Genomic DNA, 27,544 nt, shown 5'->3' with positions numbered 1-27,544 from the left:
TCCCAAGGCGCGCGCGCAGAGTGAAAGATACTGGGTGAAAACAGGTATTTGGAACCACCAGCAGTAACCTGGTAGGTGCTGGATTTTTAAGAAAAAAGTAAGTGAAGCTTTGCAAAGAAGAAAGTGTCCTACACAGGACTTTATCAGTTAATATTCCGATGACGATATTATTAATTTTAACACTCCAAGAAAACTTAAAATGCTTGAAATATTCCACGTTAAGTAATTTTGTACGACTTGTAGCATCACTGAAGACTACAGTATTAATTCAAATTTACTTTGCACCTCACAAGATGATCTTTCTTGTAATTTTCGGCTTACGCCAGATTCAGTTGCTGGACGCCGAGTCCCGCGCACCTACCGAGGCGAGGCGAGGCCGAGGCCGGGGCCGGGGCCGGGGCCGGGGCCGGGGCCGGGCTCGCCCGCGGCGCCGCCTCGGGGCAGGGCAGCTCAGGGCAGCGCAGGGCAGCACAGCGGCGGGCCGGGGCTCGCTGCGGTGGGGCGCAGCGGGGCAGGGCCGCGGCGGCGAGGGGGGCCGCGACTCCGGGCCGGGGCGAGGCGAGGCGAGGCGAGGCGGTGACGGGCAGCCCCCGCGGCCGAGGGGCGCGGCCGGCAGGGCAGCGGGGCGGAGGGGCGCCGCGGGGAGGGGCGGGGAGGGGAGGAGGACTCGGGGCGGCGCGGCCCCGCGGCCCCATCCGCGCTCCCCCTGCCCAGCCCCGGCCATGAATATGTAACTCCCCTCTATTTCCCGAGCTCCATTGCGGAGGCTGCCGCTCGCCATATTGTGCTGCTGGGGCTGCGGCTTCTCCGGCGGCGACGGGCAGGAGCCGAGCCGAGGCGGCCTGAGGCGGGAGCACGGCGGGCGGTGAGCGCGGGGCGGCGGGCCGGGGCCGGGGCGGCCGCTGCCGCCGGGTCTCTCCCCCTCGTGGGGCTGGGGGGCGCGGAGCTGCCGGCTGCGGAGGGGCGGCCCCGGGGCGCGGCGGCTCCCCGCCCGCCCGCGGTGCCCCCTGCTGCGGCTGAGGGGCGGGGGTCCCGCTGCGGGCTGCGCTGGGCTCGGGGCGGGGGGGGGGTCCGCGCCGTGTTTCTCCCTTTGGAATGGGGGCGGCGGGCTCTGCCTTGAGGCGCAGCCCCGCCGCGGGGCAGGGGGCTGCGCTCGCCGCGCCGGCGTGAGGCGGCCCCGCGCCGCTGACAGCGCCGCCACCGCCGCCTCGAGGGCGGCCCCGGCCCCCGCGGTGGCCGCCGTCGCTGGCGGCGGGGACGCGCGACGTGTCGGGACCCCTCCGCTGTGCACCCGCTGCGCCGCGGGTCGCCCTCGGCACTTCTGCGGCGCCCCCCGGCCCCGCGGAGCCCTGCCGGCCCCCCGACGGGGCGGCGGCGAGGTACGGCCGCGCAGCGCGGAGGTGCGGGACGGCGGCGCGCAAGGAGCCGCGCAGCGGCGGAGCGCGGGGCCGGGCCGTAACGGCCGCCGGACCCTAACGGTCGCGCGCCGTAACGGCCGCCGGTAACGGCCGCGCGCTGTAACGGCCGCCCGCCGGGAGCCTGAGGCGGGGAGGAGGAAGGAGGGCTCCTCCGCTGAGCCGGGAGCCATTATTATCCTCGTAAACGGTCCCCAGGGAGAGCGCAGCGCTCGGTGTGAGTTACTGCGCTCTCCCGGCCTTTTGTTTCCCTTCAGCCTGCCCGCGGCGGCGTGCTGAGCCGCGCGTGGGTGCCGAGGCGCGGCGGTGGGGCCGCGTGGCTCCTGCGGTGGGAGCGTCGCCGTTCCCGGTCGGCAACCGCCGGTGTTCGCCGCCTTTTCCCCGGCCTGAATTTAGCCCCCGTGTCCTGCCAGCTCCTGCCCCCCTGGCTGGCCCTTGGGAGCCACCTGCCTTCCGTGGCCGGACCCCGCAGCGTGGCGCGTCTGCGGGACCAGCGCTCGGAGCGGTGTCTTCCTTCTCGGGGTCTTTGCTAAGCCTGCTGTTGGTTTTTCTGACTGTCTTCTGGGGGAAATAACTGGATCGAGTGCCCAATTCTACGGGAATCCAGGGGGCAACTAGTGGAGAAAGGTGATTTTCAGTATGATAAATCATAATCCAGTGCTGTTGGAAGTGGTTATCATTCTCTCTGCGCAGTAACTGTGCGTTGCGTGCAGGCTTTTAAGGATTAAAGGAAATCACTGGCATTTGAAAAAAATGTGAGTGGTGTGCAGCTAAAATTAATTTTGCTTGGGGAAAACTCTTTAATCAAATATGTCACTCATTCTGTGACAAGGACTTGATTTGTCATAGGAGTTCCCTGTAGAAGTGCTCTCGTTTGCATTCCTCTATGTTTGCATGAAAAACTTTGGTAATGAGGTAATTTGACGTTTTTATGCATCACATCAAGCTCAGAGATGGTGTTCAACTTCTCAGCTAAGAGGTTCTTACTTTGAAAGTAGTGTAGATCAATAAACAGTGTCTTTTAACATTAAAAGATATACTTATTTGAAGGATTAGCTTTGCGAACTGTGTGGAGATGGGAGGAAACTCTTAACTGTTTGATCTGTATTTTCACTGTTCAGATGTTAGCACGATCCAGACTGTCGGGTAGGAAGCTTTGTGGCTGGACCTGGCTGTGCTACGGTAAACTAAAGTGATAATGTTTAAATAAGTTTAGAACGTCTTTGGAGCTTTTTGCCTGGTGAATCATGTTACTTATAATGTTTAGTAAATGTTTCAATATTTTCTGCGTTCAGCTTTGTAATAATAATGGCACACAAATTTTGCATTTGAGTTTTTTTTACTTCTTGGGTGGCTAAAATTCGGACCTTTGGCATCACAGCTTTAAAACACCAGCCCTGCTGCAATTGCCAAGAAAAGCATTCCCCGTCATGTCTTAAAAGTACAGTGCAAGCCTCAGTGAAATGAATTGTGTGGTTCTGCCTTTATCAATGGCACTTTGTGTATTAAGAATGATGCCCCGAAACATGTTGAGCAGAAAGACTTGCTTGGGCAGCTTGTGTAGTCAGAGCAGGATTCTGAAATTTTCAGGGCTTAAGCCATCAGTCTTACATGTGAAAAAGATGTTGGGATACCTGAATTGCTTCAGCTTCCTTTAAACATTTCTCTTTCCCTTGCCTAGAAAAAAAATCATAATGGAAAAAGAGAAGGCATGGAGAAAAGGGAGCCTCAAAAATGGGAGATAAATCTGCAACCGTTCAGGTGTGTTTTTCTTAAAAGCAACACTGCACCTGGTTTTAATGAAGCACCAATACCCAGGACATTTATGAAAGAAGTATCAGAGTAAAAGGATTCTTTCCACCTTTTTTACTTAATTTAAATCTTTCTTCCTGCTTTATCTATTTTTGACTCAATAAACAGCAGTTTGATAATTTTGCAAATAGAGAGGAAAGAGATTAGGCTCAACAACATCCCTTCTCCAAACTTGGTTTTGATTGTGGGTGAAAATCAATGGCCCCTGAAGCTGACTTTAAATTCTTAATTTCCTGAGGAATGGACAGAGTTCAGTATTGTGGAGCTGCTTAGACTTGTTGCAGTGGAGAAATATTTTAGGAATTATCCCCGTCTGCCTCCCCCCCTCCGGGTTGCGGAGCTCTCTTGTTGAACAGCTGGGAGTTAGCAGTAGTATTCTACATAATTAAAAACCTAATCTGTTCTTTAGTGTTCACCTCTCTGGGATAAAAATAGATTGTTTTGGATGATTACTGGGTTTAAACTTTTGCTAGTCTAGTACTATTTATAAAATGTACAGTTTTATTTAAAACAGACCTTAAAACACAAATTGTTGTTAGCTATCGCCCAGCTTTAGACCAAAGCTGTTAGCTTGCCAAATTTAACAATTTTGTTTCTACTTACTTATTGTAGATATTAACTTAGCCATAGATAAGATTACTTCTGTCTTTCTTTTGTCTCTCAAGTGTTGGGGGGGATTATTTTTCTGTTTATTAATAACCAAGTAGAGGTTATTTTCTTCATCTTTTATTCTCATCAAGAAAATTGTATCTCTGCCGCATGTGGCCAGCCTCACTATGGCAATTGATAAGTGGCTGAGGAATTTTTATGGCTAACATATCTCTGTGATGACAGAAAAATTGAAAAACAAGCATATTTCATGATCTGATATTCTCAAAACTGCTCCCACAATATAAACTCAGTAGAATACTACTACTTATTACCACTTACGTTAATAAATGTGATTGATAGCAGGTATGTCGTATGCTGAAGAGAAAGGTAACTTAGCAGCTACCTTGCTGTGATCTCAGCAGCTCGGGGAAGGCAGCACACCCGTTGTACAGAATCGAGCCAAATACACTGTAAGGTGCTCCTTAAATTATTTGGAGAAGCTTCTTAGCTCCTCTAACGCCTTGTCAAAGCAACCTGGCAATCCGAGAAGCTGATGAACAGGCTTTGGGGATTTCTGCTGGTGAAGCTGAAAAAACGCCCTCATCCCCAGCTCTGGGTTGTGCCAGCAGAAGGTTACCCAGCAGCGGCAGACCTGTGCCGACTCCTAAGGCACTGCAATTCGGAGGCTGGTGTGATAATTGACTTCAGGGCATTGGTACGCCAGCTCGGCAGCTAGATGGTGGATGAGCCATACTAGGCTGCGACAACCGCTGCAGCGCAGTGGGAGGGAGCGTGAGTTAGAGCCCTTAAGAGCGTTCTGACAAATTAAATATGGGAGGATTCTATCAGTTCTGTAGCTCCTGTTTGTTAACTTCATTGTAGAGTTATCATTGTGTTTGTAATTTAATAGAGCGCAGGTTTTGATGTTGACAGTGCCTAACGACAGGATGGTTTTCCGGAAGGCAGCTGGAAGCTTTGACTACGCTTACCTCTGTCAGGAGTGATGTTATCTGTGTGGGCATAGGGGTGTACTACAGCTGCAACGTCCTGAAGGTGAAATTGAATTCGTGTCTTGCGTTATCACCACCAAAAGTGAGCTGAGCTGTTGGGTCAAAAGCAGCTGAGATCTTTTTCATGTTGTAACTGTAACCACATGAGTGATTTCTGCCAGCATAGTCATCAGTTAAGGACTGCATTTCTCCACGTTCCCGACTGTATTAACTGAAAGGGGAAGACTAGTTTTCTGGAGACCTAGCCATTGGTAACTGGCTTTGCGCTTGTGGAAATGGGGGAGGTCGTTTGGATTGCGGTGTAAGTACATTCGTAAGATTTGTGTTAAACTGAGCAGCAACTATAAATTTAACAACAGGGGTACCGAAATCATCAAACTTAATCTTTATTGAACTGAGCGGTCAATTCTTACTTTCTGCAACTGTTATTTCAGGGAGACAGGAAGAAGTTGGTTAGCCTCAAAAATGTGCCAGCAGTGGTGCGAGGCTTAGAAAGTGCTGTGAAAAGGAAGGCACTGCTCCTGAAGCATAGTTCTGCAACGAGGGGTACGTCCGCAATAGCAGGTACATGGTGCTTGGGTACCTCCATATAACAGTGGTCTTTCACTGCAGACTGGGAGGTCCGTTGTGCTATAAACACGTTACCAATGTAATGAATATACGTCCTTATCACTGCTTCAGCGTAAAAGTAATAAAGTGCTTTTATGGAAAAGATTTGCTCTATCCATCATCCTGCCGTTTTAGCTCACACTTTATTTGGCAAAACTAGATGGTGCAATTAAAAAGGAAAAGAAGCAAGTCTGAATAACAATCTCCTAAGGTAAGGTGTGCCTGTTTGTATGCGTTTGGTCTCTGTGACAGATTCAGCTCTTCCAGAACCCCAAAGTTTGTTTTTGTTTGCTTCCCAAAAGTTTTTAATTTTTTATCCTTCCTGTTAGGTTCTGATACAGCACTGAAATGAATTTTGGGCAGGGAAAGATTCACTTCACCTCCCTCCTTCACAAGTGGTGATTAGTTCTGAAGTCTAAGGTTGATTTATCTCTAAGAACTTAAGACATTCATTTTTGAGACTTGGATGGGCAGTCTTATGCACAATAAAGATAGAATAGCATGCTTCTTAATATGACAAACTGCATAAAATTTAGCAAATAACAGAGGAAAGGGCAATTCTACTTACTCCTCCACCAAGCTCTGCTTCATGCTACTACTTTATAGGGCCAAATTATGCTTTGTTAATAGCTGTTTCTCTGTTCGTATCAGTTGTTGGCAGAGGTCTTAGGCACATTTGATGTCTTTGAGGTCAAGTGCTTGTCTGATTTATTGGTCCACATCAGCACTGAAAATGCACTGTTCCTCTAAGAGTTTTCTTTTCACTCCTGACAGAAGGCTTTAATGTGATAGGGTATTTCACTATTCACCTTAGACAAGATATAGATTGTGTGTAAAGGGTACCAGTTTGTTTCGGCTTTAGTGATTAAATAAACTTGCTACCTGTTGCATTAGAATAGGAGGCAATGTTTTGTTTTTTTTACTGAAAACTGGAAGGCTTAACCTCTCCAAGATTAAAAAAAAAAAAAGCCTAAGTTTTTTTTTTTTTTTTTTTTTTTTAATTTAGAAATAGCCTGATTTTGAAATGTGATGAATTTGAGTATTTGTAGGTATGGTAGCTAGAGGAAAACTGGTGTCTCTATGAATTCTGGACTACCTGGAGGCATCTAATGTAATAGAGAGAGAGTTCTCTGTAAATGAGGTGGTAGTTTTATGTACTGCAGTTTTTGTAGCTCAGGCGATGTTGAGGAGGGTGTAAAACAGAACTGTAAATAATAAGTTGCGACACTAAGGATTTAGGCTGTAGAAAATAATGGAGTGATCCAGAAGGCAGCATGAAATGGCCACGATGCCCTTACCAGGGAACACAGAACTCATTAGAACAAACAGGGATTTGAGTCTCAGCTATGTCAGAGCAATGCACATGCATGTATAGCGCTTATACTCCTATAAATATACAGCAAAGCATTGACTTAAAATCACAGCGATTCAAAGCATGCTTCTGTCATGTCCAAAAGTACGTGGCTGTTCATAAGACTGTAATAAAGCAGCCTTGAGAATGACCAAACATTTTAATGTTACTTTTTTTTTTTTTTTTTTTAATGCTCTTGACATCTAAGATGAGAGGGTTGTCGCTCTGGTTTTGGTCACTTTTATTAGTATTAATAGCTGTATGTTTAGGTTCACTGAGCTATTCCGTAGGTGTAGATGGGTAGAGCAGATGGTTTATATGAGGTCACAGTTGTGAAGCACACACAAATGTTTCCTAGGGCCACGGCGAGCAGCTTGACAGGCAGATTGGAAATGCTGCTACCCTCTGTGGATCGGGTCACTTCACTGCCGGTAAATTGTGAACGGCAATTAACTGGACGATGCCAGCTCTTAAGGCACCAGGCAAAATGCTTTCTTCCTTGGGAGGATAAATACACTGAAGGAACTGAAAGACCACGTGCTAGCGAGCTGGTGTTTTTCAGAAATACGGTATTTTCTTTTCCCCTCTATCAGATGTCTGGAGGCGAGCCTGCTGCAGGTTTCATAACGACAGCAGCAACTGGCGTTAGTGGGTTTGCAAGGAGGGATTTTTTTTATGTTGAAGAGAAATGGTCTTTAAGCTTAGGGGGCAGGTTGTGGGAAAACCGGGGTTTTGGACTAGTTATCAGGAAAACTAAAAATTCAGAACTAGTATGATTGAGAGGGACAATCATACTGGTAAAACTTCTTTTCTGTAATGTTACTTACTGTCAATACTGTTAAGCTGCTCTGGCGCTTTGGGATTCTTCAGTTTTATTGGTTCTGGGGGCATTTTTGAGTCTGAAGTGGATTGTACGACTTTTGGTTTTGTCTTTTTCCTGGGGGATGGTGTTACAGGGCAGAAATGAGGTTGTTTCCCTTTACCAACTCTGCTTTATCCACTGGCAAACTTAGGTGGTTAAACTGAAAAAATCCAAATAATGTGGAGCTTTATAATGCTTGCTTTGGGAATAAATGCAACTTCTCTGATCTATATGTACTCCCAGTACTGAGCATCATAAAACACTTTTCCTGTAGTCTAATCTCTTCTGGATGAAAAACGTTGTTACTAGAAGTAATGAGATAAAAGGAAAAAGTATTAATCTTTCTAGGGTAATCTTTACCAATGGTTTCAATGAGCTGCAAATTTTGAGAAATACAGACTCAATTTTTAAGTGGCAAATGAGAATCTAATGGAACATCTTAAAGATCATGTGTTTTCAAGCAAGCTGTAGAAATGCATACCTGTAAATTCTTAGAAAATGAATTCTGATGACTAAATACTACAGACGTAAGGAGAATATGCTGTTTTTCATAGAGAACAGGCTGATTTTGTGTTTTAAAAGTAGGACTCAGCACAACCTTGAGTGCGAGGAGCATCGCACTCATGTATATTCAAATATGAATTTTATTAGAAAACGTTACTTCTTCATTTTGCCATTCAGTATCTAACATTCAGTGGGAGTTGGATGTACCCCAAAACTCATGTTTTATTTTAAAATTACTTTTATTATACATAGATTGTTTTCTCAGCTGTGATGGGATGTCATTGATATAATTAAAACATTTGAATGTTAGTTTCTTTATTTACTTCTGTAAATAAAGTAGGAAAATAGAATGGCAAGGAACCAGATGCAAATATTGTTAAAATGGGATTGTCAAGATAGTTATCATGTTTTGCCTATTTATTTCTCAGTCTGCCTCACACTGTCCTTCAAGTGTAATAGAAATTGGAATGATTTAAAATAATAAGAGAATAGACCTGTTTTAACTTGTTTCATCACAATAAACATGCATATAACATGTACCACACTCAGACTGCATGCATTAACATTATTATTATTTATAGTAATATTTGGCCTCAGCATAATTCCAGTCATTCTTTATTTTCATACACTTTTATTCAGACCGGTTGCTATTAATCTGCTTAGCTCAACACAGGTTTCTAGTTTTGTTTCTTAAGATTAAAATAGAGACACCACCACCACCACCACCACCCACCAAAATGGATTTGGGGGAAGAAAGCGACACCAGGGAGAGAAGACACTTAGTGCCCCATGACTAAAACCTTCCCTGAGATACAGGTTTTAGTGTCAGTCTTTGAGCAATAGTAACCGTGGTCTTTATACCGTTATTCTGCTGGCCAGGGAAGAGGGTGAGGGGAGCAGTAAATTCTGCAGCGGAGGTGGCTGGGGGGTTCTCCCTGGGCTGACGTTATTTTGGCTCTCGCCGCAGGTTTGGAGAGAGGTAGAAAGTGGAGGCTTGCTGCAGTGCTAGGGGCTGTGGGTGCTGGCGGGGGAACTCCGCTCCTTCCTGGGGCACAGGGCACCTGGCCAAAGCTGTGTCCTTCTCCCTCGCTTTTCCTAACGCGGTGTCTCTGCCCCGCAAGCGGAGTGCAAGGATGGGTTCGTTTGCAGGCTGCTGGGCTGTTTAAGGGTGGAAAGCACTGTGTAAGCAGTCATAATTCGCTATCGGACTTGACTTCTGGGGCACGTAATTGCTCTTTGAAGTTTCGGCTTCACAGTTTGTGTTAATTTGGCATCTTGAATAGCCTGTTAATTTGCTTTGATTGTGCTTTGCAGATGACGGAATCCTAATCGATGTGTACAACAGTGTCTTAAAAAGTGACAACCACTCATTTTTAAACATCCTAGGCGTTTAGAAAGAAGCCCGCTTACATTACTGTTGATTATTAACTGATAAGGTCTGTCTTCTGAAATTATACCGTGAATGTACTTTTTAGACACTGTGATAGTAGCTGAAACTACTCACTTGTTCACGTTCTTTCTGTAATCTGTAGGTGCCTTTTGATCCTCTGAGCCTCTTGAATTTGCAGATTGAGCACTAGTCCCTCACTGTTTTACAGCTCTATTATATAACAGTTGCAAATTTTAAATTCTGGCAGATACTTCCAAGATCTGAAGGAGGTGGCTGCTTTTAGTAGCTGGTCAAAACCAAAGGCATTTCTGCTTGCTGTCGGCCAATTAAAATGTATGTGCAGGAGATAGAAACTATTCTCGGACAACATTCTAATGGTATTTTGGAACTTGTGTTAAGTTTTCACTTTAGACAAAAATACCTAGTTGTGGATTTTACCCGTGATTTATTCCACAAGCTCCAAGAAAATATTTAAGGAAAGTGTTCTTTTTCTTAAACACATTATGTAATTGCATATTTATAGAAGAAACTTCACTGTTAAGCAGACTTATTCATTGGATTTTTATTTATTTATTTATTAACATACTAGCATCTAAAGGCCCAATTCCCATGGTGCTGTTACCGCACCGTTCAAGCAAATGTGTTCAGCTTTGCTGTAAAGATAGTTAGTGGTTGAGGTTGTGCAGAGCCTTGTCCGGTCTGCCTATGTCCAAGAGCGGAGATCCCCCAGCCTCTCTGAAGTGATGCTTTATTAGTGATCCTTTTGCTATGGCTCTGTACTTGTATAGTCAAAGCCTTTGAAAGTTCAGGACCAAAGTAAGTCGCTTTAGCCATTATCCGAAGAATTGCATTTCTAGAAACACAGTGAGGAGAAATTTAAAAGAAAGAGAATAATGGCAAAACGGGTTATGAAGCAAATAATAGTTTGTGTGTAGCTCTGAATTACTAAATTTTAAACAAGTACCTGTTACAGGTGAAAAATTCGCAGTATAATGGTTACTCTAACGGTTGACTGTTGGTCCAAATCTGTTGGTTGGAACACTGCCCACCATATAAAAATGCTATTACAAACTTATCATATATACAGACATTATGAATTTTACTGTTGGACGCTTACCAATCAAATCTGTTGCTGTGTGTATGCATTTTGTCTTGGCAAATACTTTCTTATTTTGTTTTTGGTAGCTTATGCAGTTGTTTGGCTCTTGGTTTGAGTTCACAGCTGTAGTTCCTAAAGTATTTAATTAGGTTTTAATGACTATAAGAGATGATGATGGATACCAAACCATTTGTTATTTCTCCGATGTCTGCAAGACGGCCAGCTCCAGTCTGCACCTCCTGTGGACGTGCTGTGTTTCACTGTGACTCTGAATGTGAACTCATGAGCGTGAATTTGTGGTCAGCGTAGAGCAGGACTAACTGTGTCAGGGAAAGATGCCCGTCCACATAGCTAACAGAATAGTGAATTCAGTTTGCAAATACAAAGGAGTGAAAACCTTCCCGTTAAGGGACATTGTGACATTGAAACTTGATATTGGGAGGACAAAGACTGATAGCTTGAAAGAAGTGAAAGCACTCTTTTAGTAAGGAATTACTCTCTTGAGCTCATCCCCTTTTGAGATCAGAATATAATTATAGCGAGTGCAATATATATACCTAGTGAGAGACAATTGCAAGAGTGGTGACAGTCCGAATAAAAAGAGAGAAAGAAGTTGGGACCTGGACAACTGCAGTGACATACTTGTTCAGGATCGTTGAGCCGCTGGTTTCAGAGCCAGGAACAAAGCAACCTCCGGGCCAGAACTTGATTTGACTGTCTCTAAGGGATTTGGAGATGCCGAGAGGGGAAAAACTTCAGAAAAGAATGAACACTTTTATAGAGAAATTCTTATTTAAAATTGATTTTTTTAAGAGTATTTGCAAAAATCTGTCAACCGAATGTAAAATCATCTGAGTTGCCAATGAACTTCAGTGAAGGTTAATTCCTTCAAATACCATATCTTTCCAGAAATACATTTATTTTTTCAAACCAAGCTCCTAGCCAGAAATGAGGAGCAGAACAAACATAAATTTCAGAATGTTTTTAATGGAATGAATTGAATTTAATGGAATGCATCAATTGAATTGGATACTTTGTCCAAACATACAGTTTGTCACTAACAGCAGTTACAGTATCAGAGAGAGTCAAATGTAAGCCTCTAATCCTATTAAGCTTCCAGAGTAACTCAGCTATGATACCTGTTTTTAATAAAATGTAGTCCTCTTTAAAAAAAAAAAAAACAAAAAAAACCAGAAGGGCTGAAGATGAAATGGGGATACCAAATAGAGGGCTAACTAGCTTACTATTTTAAGTCTAAATATTTAACTTTTTGCCTTTGGAACAAGAATATGTTGATTCCTGTGGGTTTGATACTAGTGTGTGTGTATTCATTTTATTTTTTCTCAAAAGCATTTTGGATGGAAGTATGAGACATCAGTCTGCTGTTTGGAGTTAAACAGCAGCCAGAGCAGCGCTGGCTACGCCTGAACCGGATCTGTGGGTTGCTTCTTCCTGCTGCACGTTGCCGGTCCCCCTTTCCCTGCTGCCCAGTGTGCTGACCCACCGGCGTCTGCAGCCGCTCCCTGGCCTTTGTCCAGGCAAAAACAGGCGCTGCAGAGGGTTTCATAAAATAATTCCGGTTGCAAAGGATCTCCCAGGGTCACCTGGTGGAAAATGCGCAGGGCCAGCTTCAAGGTTAGTTCCAAGCTAGAGTTAAGCTGATCTTAAATTTTGACCAACGACAAATCTTGCCCTTTTGAGAAATCGGGCTAAGAAGTGATGATACGCTGGTGAATCTAAGGATGGTGAACCTCCAAAAATGTAAGAGAGTAGGGAAATTCGGGAGCAGTGACAAGCTGCTGCTGCTTAAGCTCTTCCTTTGGCTCCCTTATGGCCAAAGCAGTGTGTCCGACTGCAACTCCGAATGGCTTGAAATGCACTTGTTGCCCGTTGGATATTATTTTTACTGGGCGGTTTCAGGCATGAGACACCTGAATGCCCAACATACTGTGACTCGTGACTGTATTTGAGCAAGTAATTAAGCGTATTTCGCTGTAAGAATTGACAAGGTGCGTTTGGCCCGTGACGAGGGAGAATGCTGCTGTGCTGGAGTTTTTTCTAGCGCGTTGTAAGGACTTTCCTGCGTGAATTCCCTGCTCGGTAAGCAGGCGTGAGGTCAGCGCCGCTTTTCTGGTGGCGTCTTTCACGCTGCGGTTTTTCCCTATAGCTGTCTGCCTGTTTGCCAGAGCTTCAGGAACAAGGCTGTTTTGTTGTTCTGCCTTTAAACTACAGCCGCTGGTCCTCGAATTTGTTTGGGGAAATAGTCTGCAGATGGATGAGCACAAAGAGCAAGATTGCATAAGCCCTGTTTTCCAACAAAATCAGGCTTAAATAGCCGCTCTTTCAAATGAAGTGATGCAGTGCTGCTTACTGAAGCCAACAGGCTCATCTCCCAACCCTAGTTAGGGAGCTGTTCAGCTTGTAGAGAAAGCTTGCTTATATAAAATCAGTCAAAACTACTTCTGAAACTGTTTAAGAATAGCAAAGTTTGTTTTGCTCTTTTGCTCCCTTAAAAAAAATATATATATATAATATTTATTTATTTATTTTTATTTAATTATGCTCTGGCAAGGCAAAGAATTCTTGAGAAACATCCTGGGTAGCCAAAAAATTAAAATTTTCATGTTCTGAAAATCTTTAGCTGTCTCCTAGTCTCCTCTTCCAGTTATACTCCACAAAAGATATGAAGTGACTAGACAAATGACTAAATAGAGTAGTATTTTAGTGGAAGCTAGCTCGTTTCCATTTTTTTCCACTGTTGTAAAATGGGTACGTTTTTGTGATGTTTCTGTTCTGTGGAAGTTGCTTGGCAGAGGCATGGAGTCAAGAGATCAGAAAATGTGTTTTTTTACCTATAAAGATTATCAAGTCTTGTCTATTAGTGTGGGATATTTGGAAGACCCGTGGAAAGGGGGAACCGAACTGCTGTTGGGAACGAGGGAGTGACAAGAAATCAAGCAGACTCATAGCATTGCGTGTTCTCAGGTTTGTAATCCTCTCTCCTGGTTATTTCCGTGAGCTCTTGCTTTGCTAACGACGGTCGTGCGTACTCTTTGATTACCAAGTTCATGCTCGAGCGTTGCCCTGGGCTGGAAGCGTGAGTCAGTCTGAAGGACTGCAGGTGTCCTTGCGATGTTGTTTTTGTAGTGGCTGCCATTGGTGACCCTCTGGCTGTAGCCTGACTCGCGCTAGCGGTACTTGCCGGTGCTTCTGAAAGGAAGATGTTTGATCTGCCTACACAAACGTGACTTTCCCCCTTCGTGTGACCTCCAGCTCAAATTTTTCGTGAGACTGCACGCTCTTTTGCTTTTAAAACCATAATCTAAAAAAGTTCCTTACTGTCATGTGACTGGCTGCTTTCCTTTTATATCTAGAGAGTATAGAAACGTGATAAAGGTAAAAAAATGATAAAAGCTGTAATGGTCAATGGTGCGTTAGAAGATTTCTCAAAAATCTAATGATGAAAAAGGCTCACAGAGTACATGTGTCTTACCCTTATTCCCAATGCCAGTACGATGTGACCTTTGGAGAAAGGATCCTGTCGTCTTCATTTAGAAAGTGGAAAAGATCTGAAAACTGAAGTGAGATGCTATTATGACTAAATCTGCTCAATATTTTTAGTTGGAAAAATGAGCATGGGGACATTTTTATTTAAGACTTATTTTTAAAAAATGTCTAAAGGGATGCAAACTGATAGTAAAGCTTCCATATAGCACTGGTTATTGTGCCTGCTAGAGGCTTATCCATGTTTCATTGCCAAACGATCTTCAGAATTTGGAGATTTCAGTGCATTATATTTCCAGACTGAAGAATAAAGGAGTGAGTTTTCCATTTATTGTGGCTTTTTTTTTTCTCTCTCTCCCTTTGCCAGTAATAGTTAATAAAAAATGTCTGTCTATGAACTTGTCACTTTATATTTTTCACACTAAACAAAGCTGTCAACAACAACAACAAAAGCTTTCTTTCCTGGCTCATGAAAGACTTTTCCCAATTTTGTAGCTTTAAATAGGATCAGTTGGTCTGGCCTGCACCATTCCGGACTACTTTTAAGGAAAGCCTGCTTCAAATTTGGTAGCGGTGGACTGTCTTGAAACTGAACTTAAGTGTAATCTCTGTATGATCGTTAAGGCTGTGAAAATCTTGACACTGTCGGAACAGCTAGAAAAATTGTCCTGTTGTCTGATTTACCTTCGTGGCAGGCAAGGAGAGCTAGGGATGGTCTGTCCACAGCAATTCAGCTCCCCAACCAGCACAAGAATAAAGAGAATGGTGCAGTCCAGGGCAGTCAGGCCTTCATCATCATCATTATTTTTATTATTTCTGCTGGAAACAAGCAGATTACGTGACAGCCGAAAATGAAATAGGCAGTGCAGTTTGGGATGCACGTTCAGATGACTACTGATAAAGCGTGCTTGCTTCGGTTCAAACAGATGTCAGCAGAGTTGCCTGATTATACGCTGTTAAACCTAAGAGCAAGGAGCCGATCCAGCCTCCTTCAGCTTGGCCGTAATGGTTGATTGAGAGTCAGCTGACCGCGGAGGTTTGTGTCCTACCTCCATCGCCAAAGCGGGCGCAGAGGATTATTCATGGAGGGTATCTAAAGAGGTGCCTTACTGACTATGGTTTGAGACTTCTAGTTGATGCTTGGTGACTGTTAAATGGTCAGGGCAGTTTTAGCGGAGCTGGATCTTTGGTATTGGTGCGTGCTGCTGACGTTGCTGTGTTAGATTTCCGCAGGGAGAAGAAACATGGATTCAGCTTGATGCCCAAGGGTGTCATAAGGCAAAGCAGTTAAAACTCATTCAGATGCATTTGTCAGGCCCAATACAGAGCTGGAAACAGATCCTAAAATGTAGGGGAACAGAAACAAAGCTGCGGAGGCTCATCTGTTGATCATTAAGTAGATGAAAAGCTCTGTGCAGTGTGAAGTGATTTTTGCTTTTTGCTTTTCTTTTATGTTTGACTATGTTTCCACTGCTCCTTTGATTTGGGCTTTGTACACACCAGTTGCCGAGAAGACTTGGTCTTTTTTGAAAGCAAATCCTTTTTGCTAGTGGCAGGTGGACTATGTGGATCCTTTTAGCTTTGGAGTGATCCTTGGATTGGCCTTAAGGCCAGTTTCTTTGCTCTTAAAACTCTGAAGTGCTATCACTGCAGGCCTGTGGGTGAGAATTAAGCACGCTGCATCTCGAGTGACAAACTTTTAGAATAAAGCAGATCAGTTGTTTTTTATGACACTCGTACAGGGTCTTCTGCAGTGCAGCCTCGGGCTTGTAGGCAAGACTGCAGTATAAGCGGTTACTGTTAATGCGCTTGTTCTCCGGGCAGATGGTTTTGCCGACAGTCTGGCACCAAAGCAGCTGCTATTCTGCATTAGCAAGTGCAAGCGTGCGAGTTTAGGCAAGTTGTTACTTGTGCAGGCAACAGTACAGTCCAGTTCTTGGGCAAACTCAGTTTACAGTCTGCCCCTTGGTGGTGGTGGCTTGTCGGTTTTAATGGTGAATTAAAGTACTAACTGGATGTCTTGTTCCTCTTATCCATGTAGAGGGGCACATCTCTTGTGACAAGCAAATTGCGTTTTTAGGGCACAATATTTGTATTATAAAATTGGAGTTGACAACATATGTCTATCATCTCCTAATTTTTTTTTTTATTGGGAAAACTCCTGATTTCTGTGCCTGGAGAAGAATAGACATCATAATCTTTGCTGTACCGCTTCTCTCTCTTCTCCCTCCCCAATTAATTAAAGCTTAGAAAGTAACCCTGCTCTCCGGAGAGGTTGACCCTTTTCATCCAGAACTTGATGAATTTAAAACTCGATTATAAATGTCCTGATAGATGCAAATAGAATTTGCATTTGGCTGCCTATTGGAAGGGTCTGGAAATACAAATCTAGATTTAAAAGAAGTGATAAAAGAAAGGATGAAAGCACTTCTGCTTTTCCCACCTAGTAGGAATGTCTGCAACTACCATCTTGCTTCTTATATGGTTACGTTGTTTATAAATGTACAACAGAATCTAGGATACTTGTTGCTGTTTGAAGGCAGGCATTTTGGGAGAGATGGGGAAGATTTCCTCTTCTCCCCCAGCATGAAAGTATTTTTTTATTCAAAAACATCACTTTCTTCTGCATTTTGCTTGGCTTTTTTTGGCCTGACTGTGTTGTGCTCAGTTCTTTTTTGCCCCATCCATTTCCAGGAATGCATGTCTGAAATTACTGATCTCAAAAATGAGGAAGAAACACTAATAGTGCTTGTACGATTCAGGTTTCTGAAACTTAAAACTTTTGACTTCTGACTCCCCTCCCAAGACACTGCAAGTCAGGTGCAAATCCATTGGAGCCCTGTGGGATTGCTCAGGAAAACTGGACTCTTTGAATTTCCTGTTATCACTAGGTTTTACTTTCTCTTTTAGTATTCTCTAAACTTATAATTGGAAAACCCTAGGGCTGTACTTTCAGGAGAAGAAGAAAAGGCAATAGAGCATGCTTCCAGGAAACGTGTTTAGTTAAGAGTTTTGTGTGTGCGCACACGTGCACCGTTCTGGTTGTCCGTTTTATTAGGAAGCAGCTTGTAACTTGTGTCTCCTTCTGTTCCCAGCCATGTCTCAAGCCGTGCAGACAAATGGGACGCAACCTTTAAGCAAAACCTGGGAGCTCAGCTTATATGAGTTGCAAAGAACACCTCAGGTAATACGCTTTTGAAAAATACATGTATGTCCTTGAGGTGGCTCTGCATGTGTCTTGTTTTTGTCTTTTTACTGTGTTTCTTTTAAAAAGAGTAGCAAAAAGTGCAATCTCAGTAAGAAAACTACTAAGTTTCTTGAACGAACTCTTACTTGATTTTTACACTAGGAAGCAATAACCGATGGCTTGGAAATAGTGGTGTCGCCCAGGAGCCTGCACAGTGAACTGATGTGTCCCATTTGCTTGGATATGTTAAAAAACACTATGACGACAAAAGAATGTTTGCATCGTTTCTGCGCTGACTGTATCATTACAGCCCTCAGGAGTGGGTATGTAAATATGACAGAGGAAAGGGATTTCCCTTTAGATCTAAAAGTGATCAAGGAAATCCTTTAAGCCCTGGGTGTTGATGTGGAACAGTTAAGCGCCTGTGCGCTGCGAGTTTTTGCATGTAGAGCACACCTAGCAGGTCTCTTTTGTGTTCAGCCACCCATGGCAGGCCGGACCTGGCCTTTTCCTTGTGCGGAAAACTATCCCGTAACTTTGTTTCTTACAAGGAGTCGAAAAACCTTTTTTGTGTGTGGTTGTTGTGAGGGTTTTTTGGTTTTTTATTAGGTCCACTAAAAGCAAAAGAGACTTATTTTTGTAAGTAACATTTTTGATTTTCCTCATTTTTCCTTTCCCTCTTACAAGAATGTGTGTGTCAGTCACTGAGCAGAATTTACCTGGGCATAGTAAATTAAGTGTGACTTTCAGCAGTAGTCCTATTTCATAGCTTAACTACTAATATAACCGATGCTAAAGTACAAATCATTTATCTTGTATTCTTCAATTACAAGAGCATATTTTCTTGAACGCAGTAGGATTATGAGATAACCAACAGCAATTAAGTCAGTGATGTAAGTATCTATTTCTGATGATGGCAGTTACCTGTGCTCAGAGGTCACACACAATTCGCTGTGCCCAGTGATTGACAGCAATATCCTTGTCATTAGAGGGATATGAGAAAACCATCAAGAATAAAGCCCCTAATGAGGTTTCAGTTACTGAGACCTCTTCCTCACTGGGGAAAAAAAATGTCTAAACCTGACATGATAGTTAAATGAGAACAGACTGGTGCTTGAACTACCTAATAGGTTCCTTAATTTTTGTCTTGTTCTGAGTGCTACAAAAGACTATGCCTTCAATACTGTTATTTCCTTTAAAAATGTGTCTTTTCTAGGTGCAAATGCAGCTAGAGCTTAGGGAAAGAACCAGTTTGTAAAGTAGGACTCTTGAACTCTTCCGTCTAAATATACTTTCTTTAAACATACTTAAAAAAAAAAATTGAAACAGGGAGAAATGTGTTTGGATTTTTTGTTTAAATAACTTGAACTACCTGATCTGCTGAAAGACAGAAGCCCCGTTCTAGATTGACTGTGGGTGTCAAGTCATGAGTGCTTTGCCTAAGAATTGTAGCATTAGGGCAGGCTTTGGTTACACCTAGAGAGTTAGTATGTGTTTTCTCTCTTCTTGTTCATGTTTAGCAACAAAGAATGTCCCACGTGTCGTAAAAAGCTAGTTTCGAAAAGATCGCTGAGACCAGATCCCAATTTTGATGCTCTCATCAGTAAAATTTACCCAAGCCGCGATGAATACGAAGCTCATCAGGAGCGAGTGCTAGCAAGGATCAGCAAACACAATAACCAGCAAGCTTTAAGTCACAGCATCGAGGAAGGACTAAAGATTCAGGCCATGAACAGGTATGCAACCTGCGTAGTTTGTCTGCTTGTAACCACCTCAGCCGTACAATGCTGGAAGTATGCCACCTGTCTCCAGAATATTTGGGGGTTCCTCTTTTCTCCTCCAAACACCACCAAAATAATTTTTAACCTTCGTGTAATAATAGAAACCTTCATATTGCGCTCTGCCACTTCTGTTGCAGCCAGATGTAGACAGCAGATTTCAGTTTTAGCTTTACCAAAATATAGGTAACGTGTCTTTGGTAATAGATTGTAATGCAATGAATCCTGTACCAAAATATTACCATTATATGCAAATAAATACACGTAATGCCAGAACTCAGGTGTTCTAATTGCAACTCAATCCCCACGTCTGGACTATATGAAGTATACATGGAATTGGAATTCTGGGTATGCATTTAAACCCAAGAGAGCCAGCTGGGGAAAGATGCCTCCAACTTCATGTTGTGGTAAAAGCATGGTATTTGACTGGTATATATGTATGTGTATGTATGTGTATGTATCACATACAATTTCATATTTAGATGAAAAGATTCATCTGTCTTGGCTGAAAAATAAAAAATAATTGTATCAAATCAAAAACCATCCTAAAAAAAGTCTCTAAAATGCGTTTGAGGGATAGGAGGAAAGTCTGCAGTCTTGTATATGAGTGGCTCTTTATATGAAACAATGTTATAAATATGATTTCCCCGCCCCGCTTATCTCTGACGTGGTTAGTACTCTTGTATGCTCTTCCTGGTAGGTCACCCATTTCTGACTTTTAGCATGACTGATCCTGGGGGCGGGCGGGAACTGTAAAAGTAGTTGGGTGAATTCTGAATGCTGATTAGCAGCTGAGCTGACATTTATTTCTACCTATTTCTAATCAGGTTACAGAGGGGCAAGAAGCAACAGATTGAGAACGGCAGTGGCGCAGAAGATAACGGTGACAGTTCGCACTGTAGCAATGCCTCAACGCACAGCAATCAGGAGGCGGGGCCTAGTAATAAGAGGACCAAAACCTCAGATGATTCTGGGCTAGAACTGGACAATAACAACACAACTGTGGCAATAGATCCTGTAATGGATGGTGCTAGTGAAATAGAATTAGTCTTCAGGCCTCATCCTACCCTCATGGAGAATGATGATAGTGCACAGACGAGGTAAATGTCTTCTACTCCTCTTCATGTATTCCGCTATCATTTTCTACTGTCACTTCTCAGGGCTTTTAAAATCAATTTGCTGTGGTCATACCACATCCTGTTTAATCAAATGCACTCTTTGTATTTCAAATCAGGTTGATGGTATTGCTCCAGTATTATTAAAAAATACAGTGTTATAATAACAATCTGTTTTAGGCCTTTGATCACAGATAAAGATGTTCTCAAGGTTTTCCAGCATCACAGTTCTCAGTAGATACTAGGAGGATGGTATATTATCGGTCCCTTTCTACTTGCTGCAAAATCCTGTGGGCCTAAAGAAACCTTGCATATGTTTTCGAGCAGATTTTGGAGCAGCTTTGTGTCAGCATGACTTGTAGGCTGGAAGCTTTACCTGGCATTTCCTTTCACGATCGAGTCCAAGCACAGACTGCAAATAATGGATCACAGCAGCGAGCAGTCGTGAGGAGCTTCCTCAGATCTCTTCCTGATGAGATTTCTTTCTCAGGTTTCTTTCCTGATGAGACATCTCTCTGTAGTGCCTATAAATATATTATAAGCCTCAGCCAGCTTTTCTTTTTGGTTTGGAATTGTGAGGGACTTCTGGGGGTTGTTCTGAAAGGCAAAGACAAAGCGGCTGGGGGAGGCCTCTCCTGCTGCACTTGCGTGTCAGACTCCCCAATTCTTGCATAAAGAATTGGGGAAGGAACAGGTAACGAGAAAATAAGGGTAACTATGGCAAGGAGCAGACATGGGATAATGTTGCATGTATGGCTCTCCCACCTTTCCGTCCAGGAATGTCAGATTGCATCTCTGCTCAGAAGATTTGTGCAGTTGTGAATAGTTCTCAAAAACCCTTGACAACCTGTTAATAGGTTTTTCATTTCAAGCAGATGACAGGACAGTGCCATCTTCTCTCTACAAATAGCATGAGGGCCTGTGGGAGAAGTGTCAGAAAGATATAAGGACTCTTTGGAACAGCATAATTTAGTAATCTGCTTGCACATCTTGAGTAAAAACACTTAATGCTCCTGTGAACTTCCTTTACAGGCCTTTTCACACTTGATGCTTAGTATTTGGGAGACGGGGTGTTCCAAATGCCTTTTTCCTTCACCTGTAACTCGACTGTCTTTGGTTACCTTTTGTGGTTGTTGTTGCAGATACATAAAGACCTCGGGCAATGCCACCGTTGATCACTTGTCCAAGTACCTAGCTGTGAGGTTGGCTTTGGAGGAGCTTCGAAGCAAAGGAGAATCGAACCAGATGAATCTCGACACTGCCAGTGAGAAGCAGTACACCATTTACATTGCTACTGCCAACGGGCAGTTCACCGTAAGTAGGATTTCTGCCTCGGAGTAACACTGAGGTTCAATACTACTATATCTTTGATACAAATATGATTAAAATCCAGTCAGTTGGACTCTTCTTGAGTTGACCCAGGGATAATGCTCATAATGCCATGCTGCATGTTTAGAAACATTAATTGCTTTGTAGGAAATGTATCTAGCAAAAGATTGGTTAGTAGAAAAGGAGGCATGCATATATTTGGGGTAAAATCTAGTGATGCTGGCAACTACTAGCTGACCTATGCCAGGTGAGGACCAGACCTTTTTTTTTACAATTAAAATGGAAGAGAAAAACATTATTTCACCTGAAAAATCTTGTTTCATGCCCAAAGGCAGATGGCACTTCCGAGAATCAGGAAGTGCCAATCATAAGGAAGTGTTTCTCCATTTTCCCATAGGCTTCTAATATTCCAGTATGAAACAGCTGCTGTGACTGTAGTTAGGGAAGAACCCTCCTCTCAGTTCATGACTTCAGAACATGAGAGATAAAGCAACACGGCAGTACTGCAATTAGATTGAGCTCTGAACCAGGGGGGGTAGCAGTGGAATGGCAGCTGCTACAACTAGATACCCAGATGCTTCCTAGCAAGACTCTTTGCAGAGCTTGCAAACGTGACTACAGATTGCCCTTTAGAAAAAGGAGGTGCTTCTGGGGTAGATACACATGTATTGCTCTCGCTTTTTTCTCAGGAGGAAAGAAAACTGAATTTCACTTTATCTACAACTGTATTCATTTCGTATACAACTAGCAAAACTGTTTCTTCAGTGCTGTTTTAGTGAGTTTGGCAGGAGTTCAGAGTAGCTGGTGTTACTGCTTTTTGACACGGAAATGTTAGCTAACAACACTTGTTCCACATATCAGTGACTTTTTTTTTTTTAACTCAGTCTGTGCATTGCTCCAGCTTCCGTAGCTGGCTGTTGCTACAATACTGTTTGTGCAAGGTATTAGATTTCTTTCATTTCTGTTTTGGTGTTCTCTTCTAGGTATTAAATGGCTCGTTTTCCTTGGAACTGGTCAGTGAGAAGTACTGGAAGGTGAACAAACCCATGGAACTGTACTATGCACCAACAAAGGAACATAAATAAGCTGTGCAGGAAAATGGAGATGGGACTAACTCTTTTTATAATTATGATTTCTTTAATATTAAAAGAAGGCACCACCATTATTTTCATGGACAATACATGTGATGTCTTCTGGCTCTCTCAGTATACCTATTAATATGATTAGACAGTATTCTGGGTTGTATTTAATTTAGACTTTGGGGTTTTTTGTTTTTCCCTAGGAGACTAAATGACCTTCTCCAGTGCATTCCATTGTTTGACATGCTTTTTTGTTCCCAATGCATGATAACTGAACAAGTGTTCCAGTTTGGAATGTCTTAATTTAGTCCAGGTAAATCTGGATTTCTAATACATTTGACACAGTTATAGTAGCCTCTGTGAAGTATTGAGCATTGGATAGCTAATTAAGTCTATTCAATAGTAACATATGCCAAGGAATGTGTTAAATGTTGTAATTTGCTAATGGTTATCCATATAAAAGATGGTAGAGAATTGATTTCTGATAGTCTTGCAGCTAGAAGTAATCTGACTCCCTAGAAGAAGGGATTTATTATTCAGTCATTTTATTGTGAACAAACATGGCTATAGTGAGAAAACTGACACTTTAAAACCATGCTGCTTTCTGGGCTTAATACTTCTGTGTAAGGTGGTTCATGAGTTTGGTTGGTTTGTTTTGTTTTAACAAATGATCCGGTTAAACCACTCCCCACCCCCCGAAAGGACCCTTCCCTCTGTAGAACATCCCGATCTTGATGTACACTGCAATTCCCAGTTTGGCCCCGTTGCAGTTATCCTGTCCTCACAGGCTTAACTGAGCAAAGCCTTTTGATTGATAGTTTTCCAGCTCTGCTATGTTCCCTGTCATAGCAGGTTTTTATTGTGAATGTATCAGAATTTTCTGTGAAGAACCGTCTTGGAACCTCTTTTTAAAGCAAATTCCGTATATTCCAGCACGATGATGTAGTGAAATGTGCAAATACTTTTAGAGAATTTTTGCCACCCTAGCTGTGAGCTTAACAGGGCTTCAGTTTGAGTAGGGAGGACTTCAACCATAAGCTGCTTTAAGAATTGTTTTTTATTTTTATTTTTTTTGCCATAGCTTTAACAAATGTGGCTTAGCACTTTGGAAGAAAATTTTAGTACTTGACAACGTTTACCATTTAGTGTCTTAAATTAGGTTCAAGTTTTTAAACTTGGCAGTAGGCCATTTTGTGAAGACCAGTAGCTGTTGTTTGTGTGCATGTTCAAATCCTCTGCCCTCGCCCTGGACCTTGCTTTCACGTAATGATGGGGGTTGCTCTGCCTATTAGCATTCTGTCTGAAGGGAAATAAATAGTCACCGCGAGATTCCCTGTGCTGTAAAACTTACTGATGAGACCTTCAGCTCTTTGCATCTGAGGCTAGAAGCAAAAAAAGTTGCTGTAATAGGTGAGAAGTAGTATCCTTTAAACGATACGGTATTGCTCCTTCTGTCTTGCCTGTAGTTAGGCTGAGGTTTTGGCATGTGGTACGTGAGCATTCAAATTCTTGGGGATTCTCTCGGGAAGGAGCCTGCCCTTCCATTACTTCTGTCTTTCAAGTCTAGCACTTGTGCATATGTCTCCATTTCGACTGCTGTTCCCCAATCAATTTCTATCCCTATATAAAAACTACACAGGCTTCTTTGAATAACTTAATTATTTTCTCCTACTGGAAACATTTGTTTTTTTGTAATTGTGCCATGAAACTGAAGTTTTCAGACCCCAAAACAAAGGGGAGGGGGAGTAGTCTTTAATTACTTTATTCATTACTTTCTGGTGAAATGTTGCGTTGTATAGACTATTAGTGCATGTCCACTAAATATAATCTGGGGGAGGGGAGGGAGGGGGTGTTGTGATTATAAATGCTTTAAAATTTATGGGGAAACTTCTAGATTAGTTGCAGCATACGTTCCCCTTGTGATAGCTAAGGTAATGTCCGGTCCCTTAAGCAAGAGAGGTATTTGTGAAGCTGAGCAGTCTGTCTAGGAACTGTCTGTCACTTTGTCCCCAGTTCTTTAAAAAGCGTGGGAGAATGTGAAGCTTTTATTTTCATGTCGTAGTGAATTTACTGAATATTTATGTTCTTTAAATATTATATATAAATGTAGTTGTTTGTTTGATTAAACCATTGATTGCACTGTGACTCTTTAGTGCTATAAACTATTTTATTTTCAAAATTACTATTCCATCCTTTTTTAAACCATGTTATTTTTTAAGTACACTGTGTGTTAGGTACGGGTAAGTCTAACAGCTCTAATATCCAACTGAAGTCGCACAGATTCTCAAATGGACAATAAAAGCAAAAATGTTATGAACAAACCATTGGAAATTCTAGTCCTGCTTCCTCTTGTAATTCATCAAAGAAACCATTCAGAAGTTTCTTTATGGGTTGAGTGTTTAGGGCCACCTTGTTTGTGGCCTCTCCAGAGGGGAGGGCGAGTAGACGTTGCAGTCCTTTGAAGCAAACAAGCCCGGGGGTGGCCAGCAGAGGCTAACAAACAGCTCTTCCAGGGATGGCCATGCCCTGGCACAGGAGCTGCTGTTCTACGTTTGATCCTGTAATCTGAGAAATGCAATGAAGGATTTTCACAGCACTCGAGGTAGGTTAAAACCAGCAACTTCACTTGTGTTTAGCCGCATATTAAACAGCTTCAACAAACAGAAGACTCAAAAATGTGAGGGATAACCGTAGCAAATTAATTGGGTTGAGATACATTTATGAAATAGTGAAGTTCTGTTCATTTTCATTACCTTATCTCTAATTATAACTGTAACTGTAAAACTCAAATCCCATCTTTTGTGGTAGAGTTAAAAAATTGAAGGTAGGATGCTTATATACACTAGAAGAGTGGGTTTCTTGATGTACGGAGTAAGGGGGAGGTCCCTTTCTGCCTGTGCTCATGCTGCTTAGTAGCATTCAGACCCTTCTTGTAAGAGCTTTAACTCCTTCAGAGCTGCCCAAAATCTCAGCCAAAATGAACCTCTCCCTGCTCCAAGACTGTTACAAAGCTCACAGAAGCGTCAACTGAACGCTGGCCTGGGGAACACAATGGAGGAGAAGGGCTTGCACCCAGGCAGGGTGCTGCTCTGACAGCAGTGAAGTGCTAACCCAGCTCAGGTGACTACAGAATGGGGCTATACATGTCCAGCCTTTATTCTGCAGGCCCTGCTCCTCCCATGCTGCCAGCCACTGGGCTGCTGTCTCCCCCCTGTAGAAAACCACTTGCCCACTCTGTCCCACCACCCTCGTGTCACTATCAGGGAGGAAAAAGTGAAGCTCCTCCTGGGAGATGGTGCTTTAGAGGCTTTGCACATCTCTGGTCTCCAAGAGGTATCCCTTGTAAAGCTCCTGTGCGTTCTGAGACTTCCCCTCCGCCCCTCAGAACCATATACTCTCCCAGCGCTTGTGAGCGCTTGCTTGTTTTGGGATAAAAGCTTAAAGCAAGCTCAGTTTGGGCTGTTGAATCCATTAGGCCTGCTTAGCTGGAGATGAGGATTCCTCATGCTTGTGCAAAGGCTTCTGCAGTTGAGGCTTTGCATTATTTCCTGTAGGTTAATCTTGCTTAAATGCTTACTGCTGTAGCTGACGCAAATCAATTCCCCATCCCCAGAAACAGAGTTGCTTTTTCTCCAGGGAACCACAATCTTATTTATGTCTAGAAGTTTGTTTCTTAATGTAGGTTGGAATAACTAACTACTTTGAGGATTTAGAACCACTGCCTTAAGTGAGTAATATAAGTTGGTAAGGACTCGGAGAGGTTTGAGCAGATATGTGCCCATGAGCACACAGGAAGCTTGCATTATCCTCAGAGTTGAGACAAGCATCACACTTCAGTTCTTGAAAAATGTTCAGTCAAGAAGTGTAAAATCAATGACATGAAGATAGCAGTAGCAGGCTACATAGACTAAATGTGATTTGACCCAAAGGTAAGTACTTTAGAAACCAAGCTTGCTATTTCAGAATACTGAAGAGCAGTAATGCAGTACTAGTCGCAAATGATGTAACTTGCATGATACTGAATATTCAATTGCTCATTACAAGCAGCTAAATTTTTAGTTCCCTGCAAACATCTTCCTTTTGCTCTCATAACCCTGCTTTCTCTCAGACTTAGCTTGGGATTATTACCACCCTACAGGTAGTTCTCACCTTGGGGCAGTGGGGTGCACTTACACCGTACTTTTCTAACTCTGAGTCTCGCTTCCCTCCAGTGCTAAGTGCCAGCACCAACCACAGTGCGTCAGAAAATGGCACCGATGCAGCACCTTTCAGTGGGCAGGGGGACATAGGCATCAGAGGGGCCATTATACTACCCATATCAGTAACTAAATCCTAAGCTTTGTTTACCATCATCCTCTGCTGCTCATCTTCCAGAATGCTGATCAGCTGATAGCGTATCACTGAAATCAGTACCTCAATGGTTCTGATAAGTAATCAGTTCTGATCTTCTAAGGAAAAAGTTCTATTGTATTCCTGTACATCCTTCTCCACATAAATCTTCATTTAAAAGGGAAGCTTTAGCTCAGAGATGCAGAACTCTTTCTAATTTTGTGTTCTATTATGGCATATTCAATAGAACTGGAAGAATCCCCTTATCTCAAACACCTGCAAGAGGGTAAAGAAGAAATTCCATAAGGATTCAACACACTGTTGAATATTTGCTAGACTAAACACAGAGAAAGGTTTTACTATATAGAACTAAATGGTAGCTGGTGCTAGGTCAGTGTCAGCTCTTAGTGGACCTTCCAGTTCTGTTCCACATAGCTCCTCTTCTCTCTGTGCATTGCAGCTGCTGATCTATGCATTCTGCACCAGGCCTCCTAATCTGCTACAGCCTGTTGGACTAAAACATGAAACATTTAAAACTCTGCTTAGCACTCCAGAATTAATTTTGAATGAGATTTGATTT

At 42.9% G+C, this 27,544-nt stretch overlaps 1 protein-coding gene across 2 annotated transcripts; it reads left to right on the top strand.

The window, feature by feature from the left end:
* Positions 1 to 701: 701 nt before the first annotated feature.
* RNF2 (ring finger protein 2) lies at positions 702 to 24,956 on the top strand. 2 transcript variants are annotated; one of them, XM_067300541.1, is made up of 7 exons: positions 702 to 865; positions 17,243 to 17,331; positions 17,497 to 17,657; positions 18,855 to 19,070; positions 19,940 to 20,212; positions 21,370 to 21,541; positions 22,540 to 24,956. In XM_067300541.1, the coding sequence occupies exons 2-7, from the start codon at positions 17,245 to 17,247 to the stop codon at positions 22,639 to 22,641; spliced, it is 1,011 nt and encodes a 336-aa protein (XP_067156642.1). In that variant the 5' UTR covers positions 702 to 865; positions 17,243 to 17,244; the 3' UTR covers positions 22,642 to 24,956. The 2 variants fall into 2 exon arrangements, with proteins under 2 accessions (XP_067156642.1, XP_013811785.1); XM_013956331.2 differs by lacking the exon at positions 702 to 865 and adding an exon at positions 5,262 to 5,374.
* Positions 24,957 to 27,544: the final 2,588 nt, after the last annotated feature.

Source organism: Apteryx mantelli, chromosome 8 (assembly GCF_036417845.1).
Source record: "Apteryx mantelli isolate bAptMan1 chromosome 8, bAptMan1.hap1, whole genome shotgun sequence".
In the NCBI taxonomy this organism is placed as follows: Eukaryota; Metazoa; Chordata; class Aves; order Apterygiformes; family Apterygidae; genus Apteryx; species Apteryx mantelli.
Note: the sequence above shows the minus strand (reverse complement) of the source record. Positions and strands in the feature narration are given on the sequence as shown.

Bases quoted from the DNA above. Each gene is read 5' to 3' on its own strand.
- RNF2 (XM_067300541.1), top strand. From the start codon at position 17,245: ATGTCTCAAGCCGTGCAGACAAATGGGACGCAACCTTTAAGCAAAACC. The intron at 17,332-17,496 runs GTAATACGCTTT...TTTTTACACTAG, and splicing joins AGTTGCAAAGAACACCTCAG to GAAGCAATAACCGATGGCTT. The intron at 21,542-22,539 runs GTAAGTAGGATT...GTTCTCTTCTAG, and splicing joins CTGCCAACGGGCAGTTCACC to GTATTAAATGGCTCGTTTTC.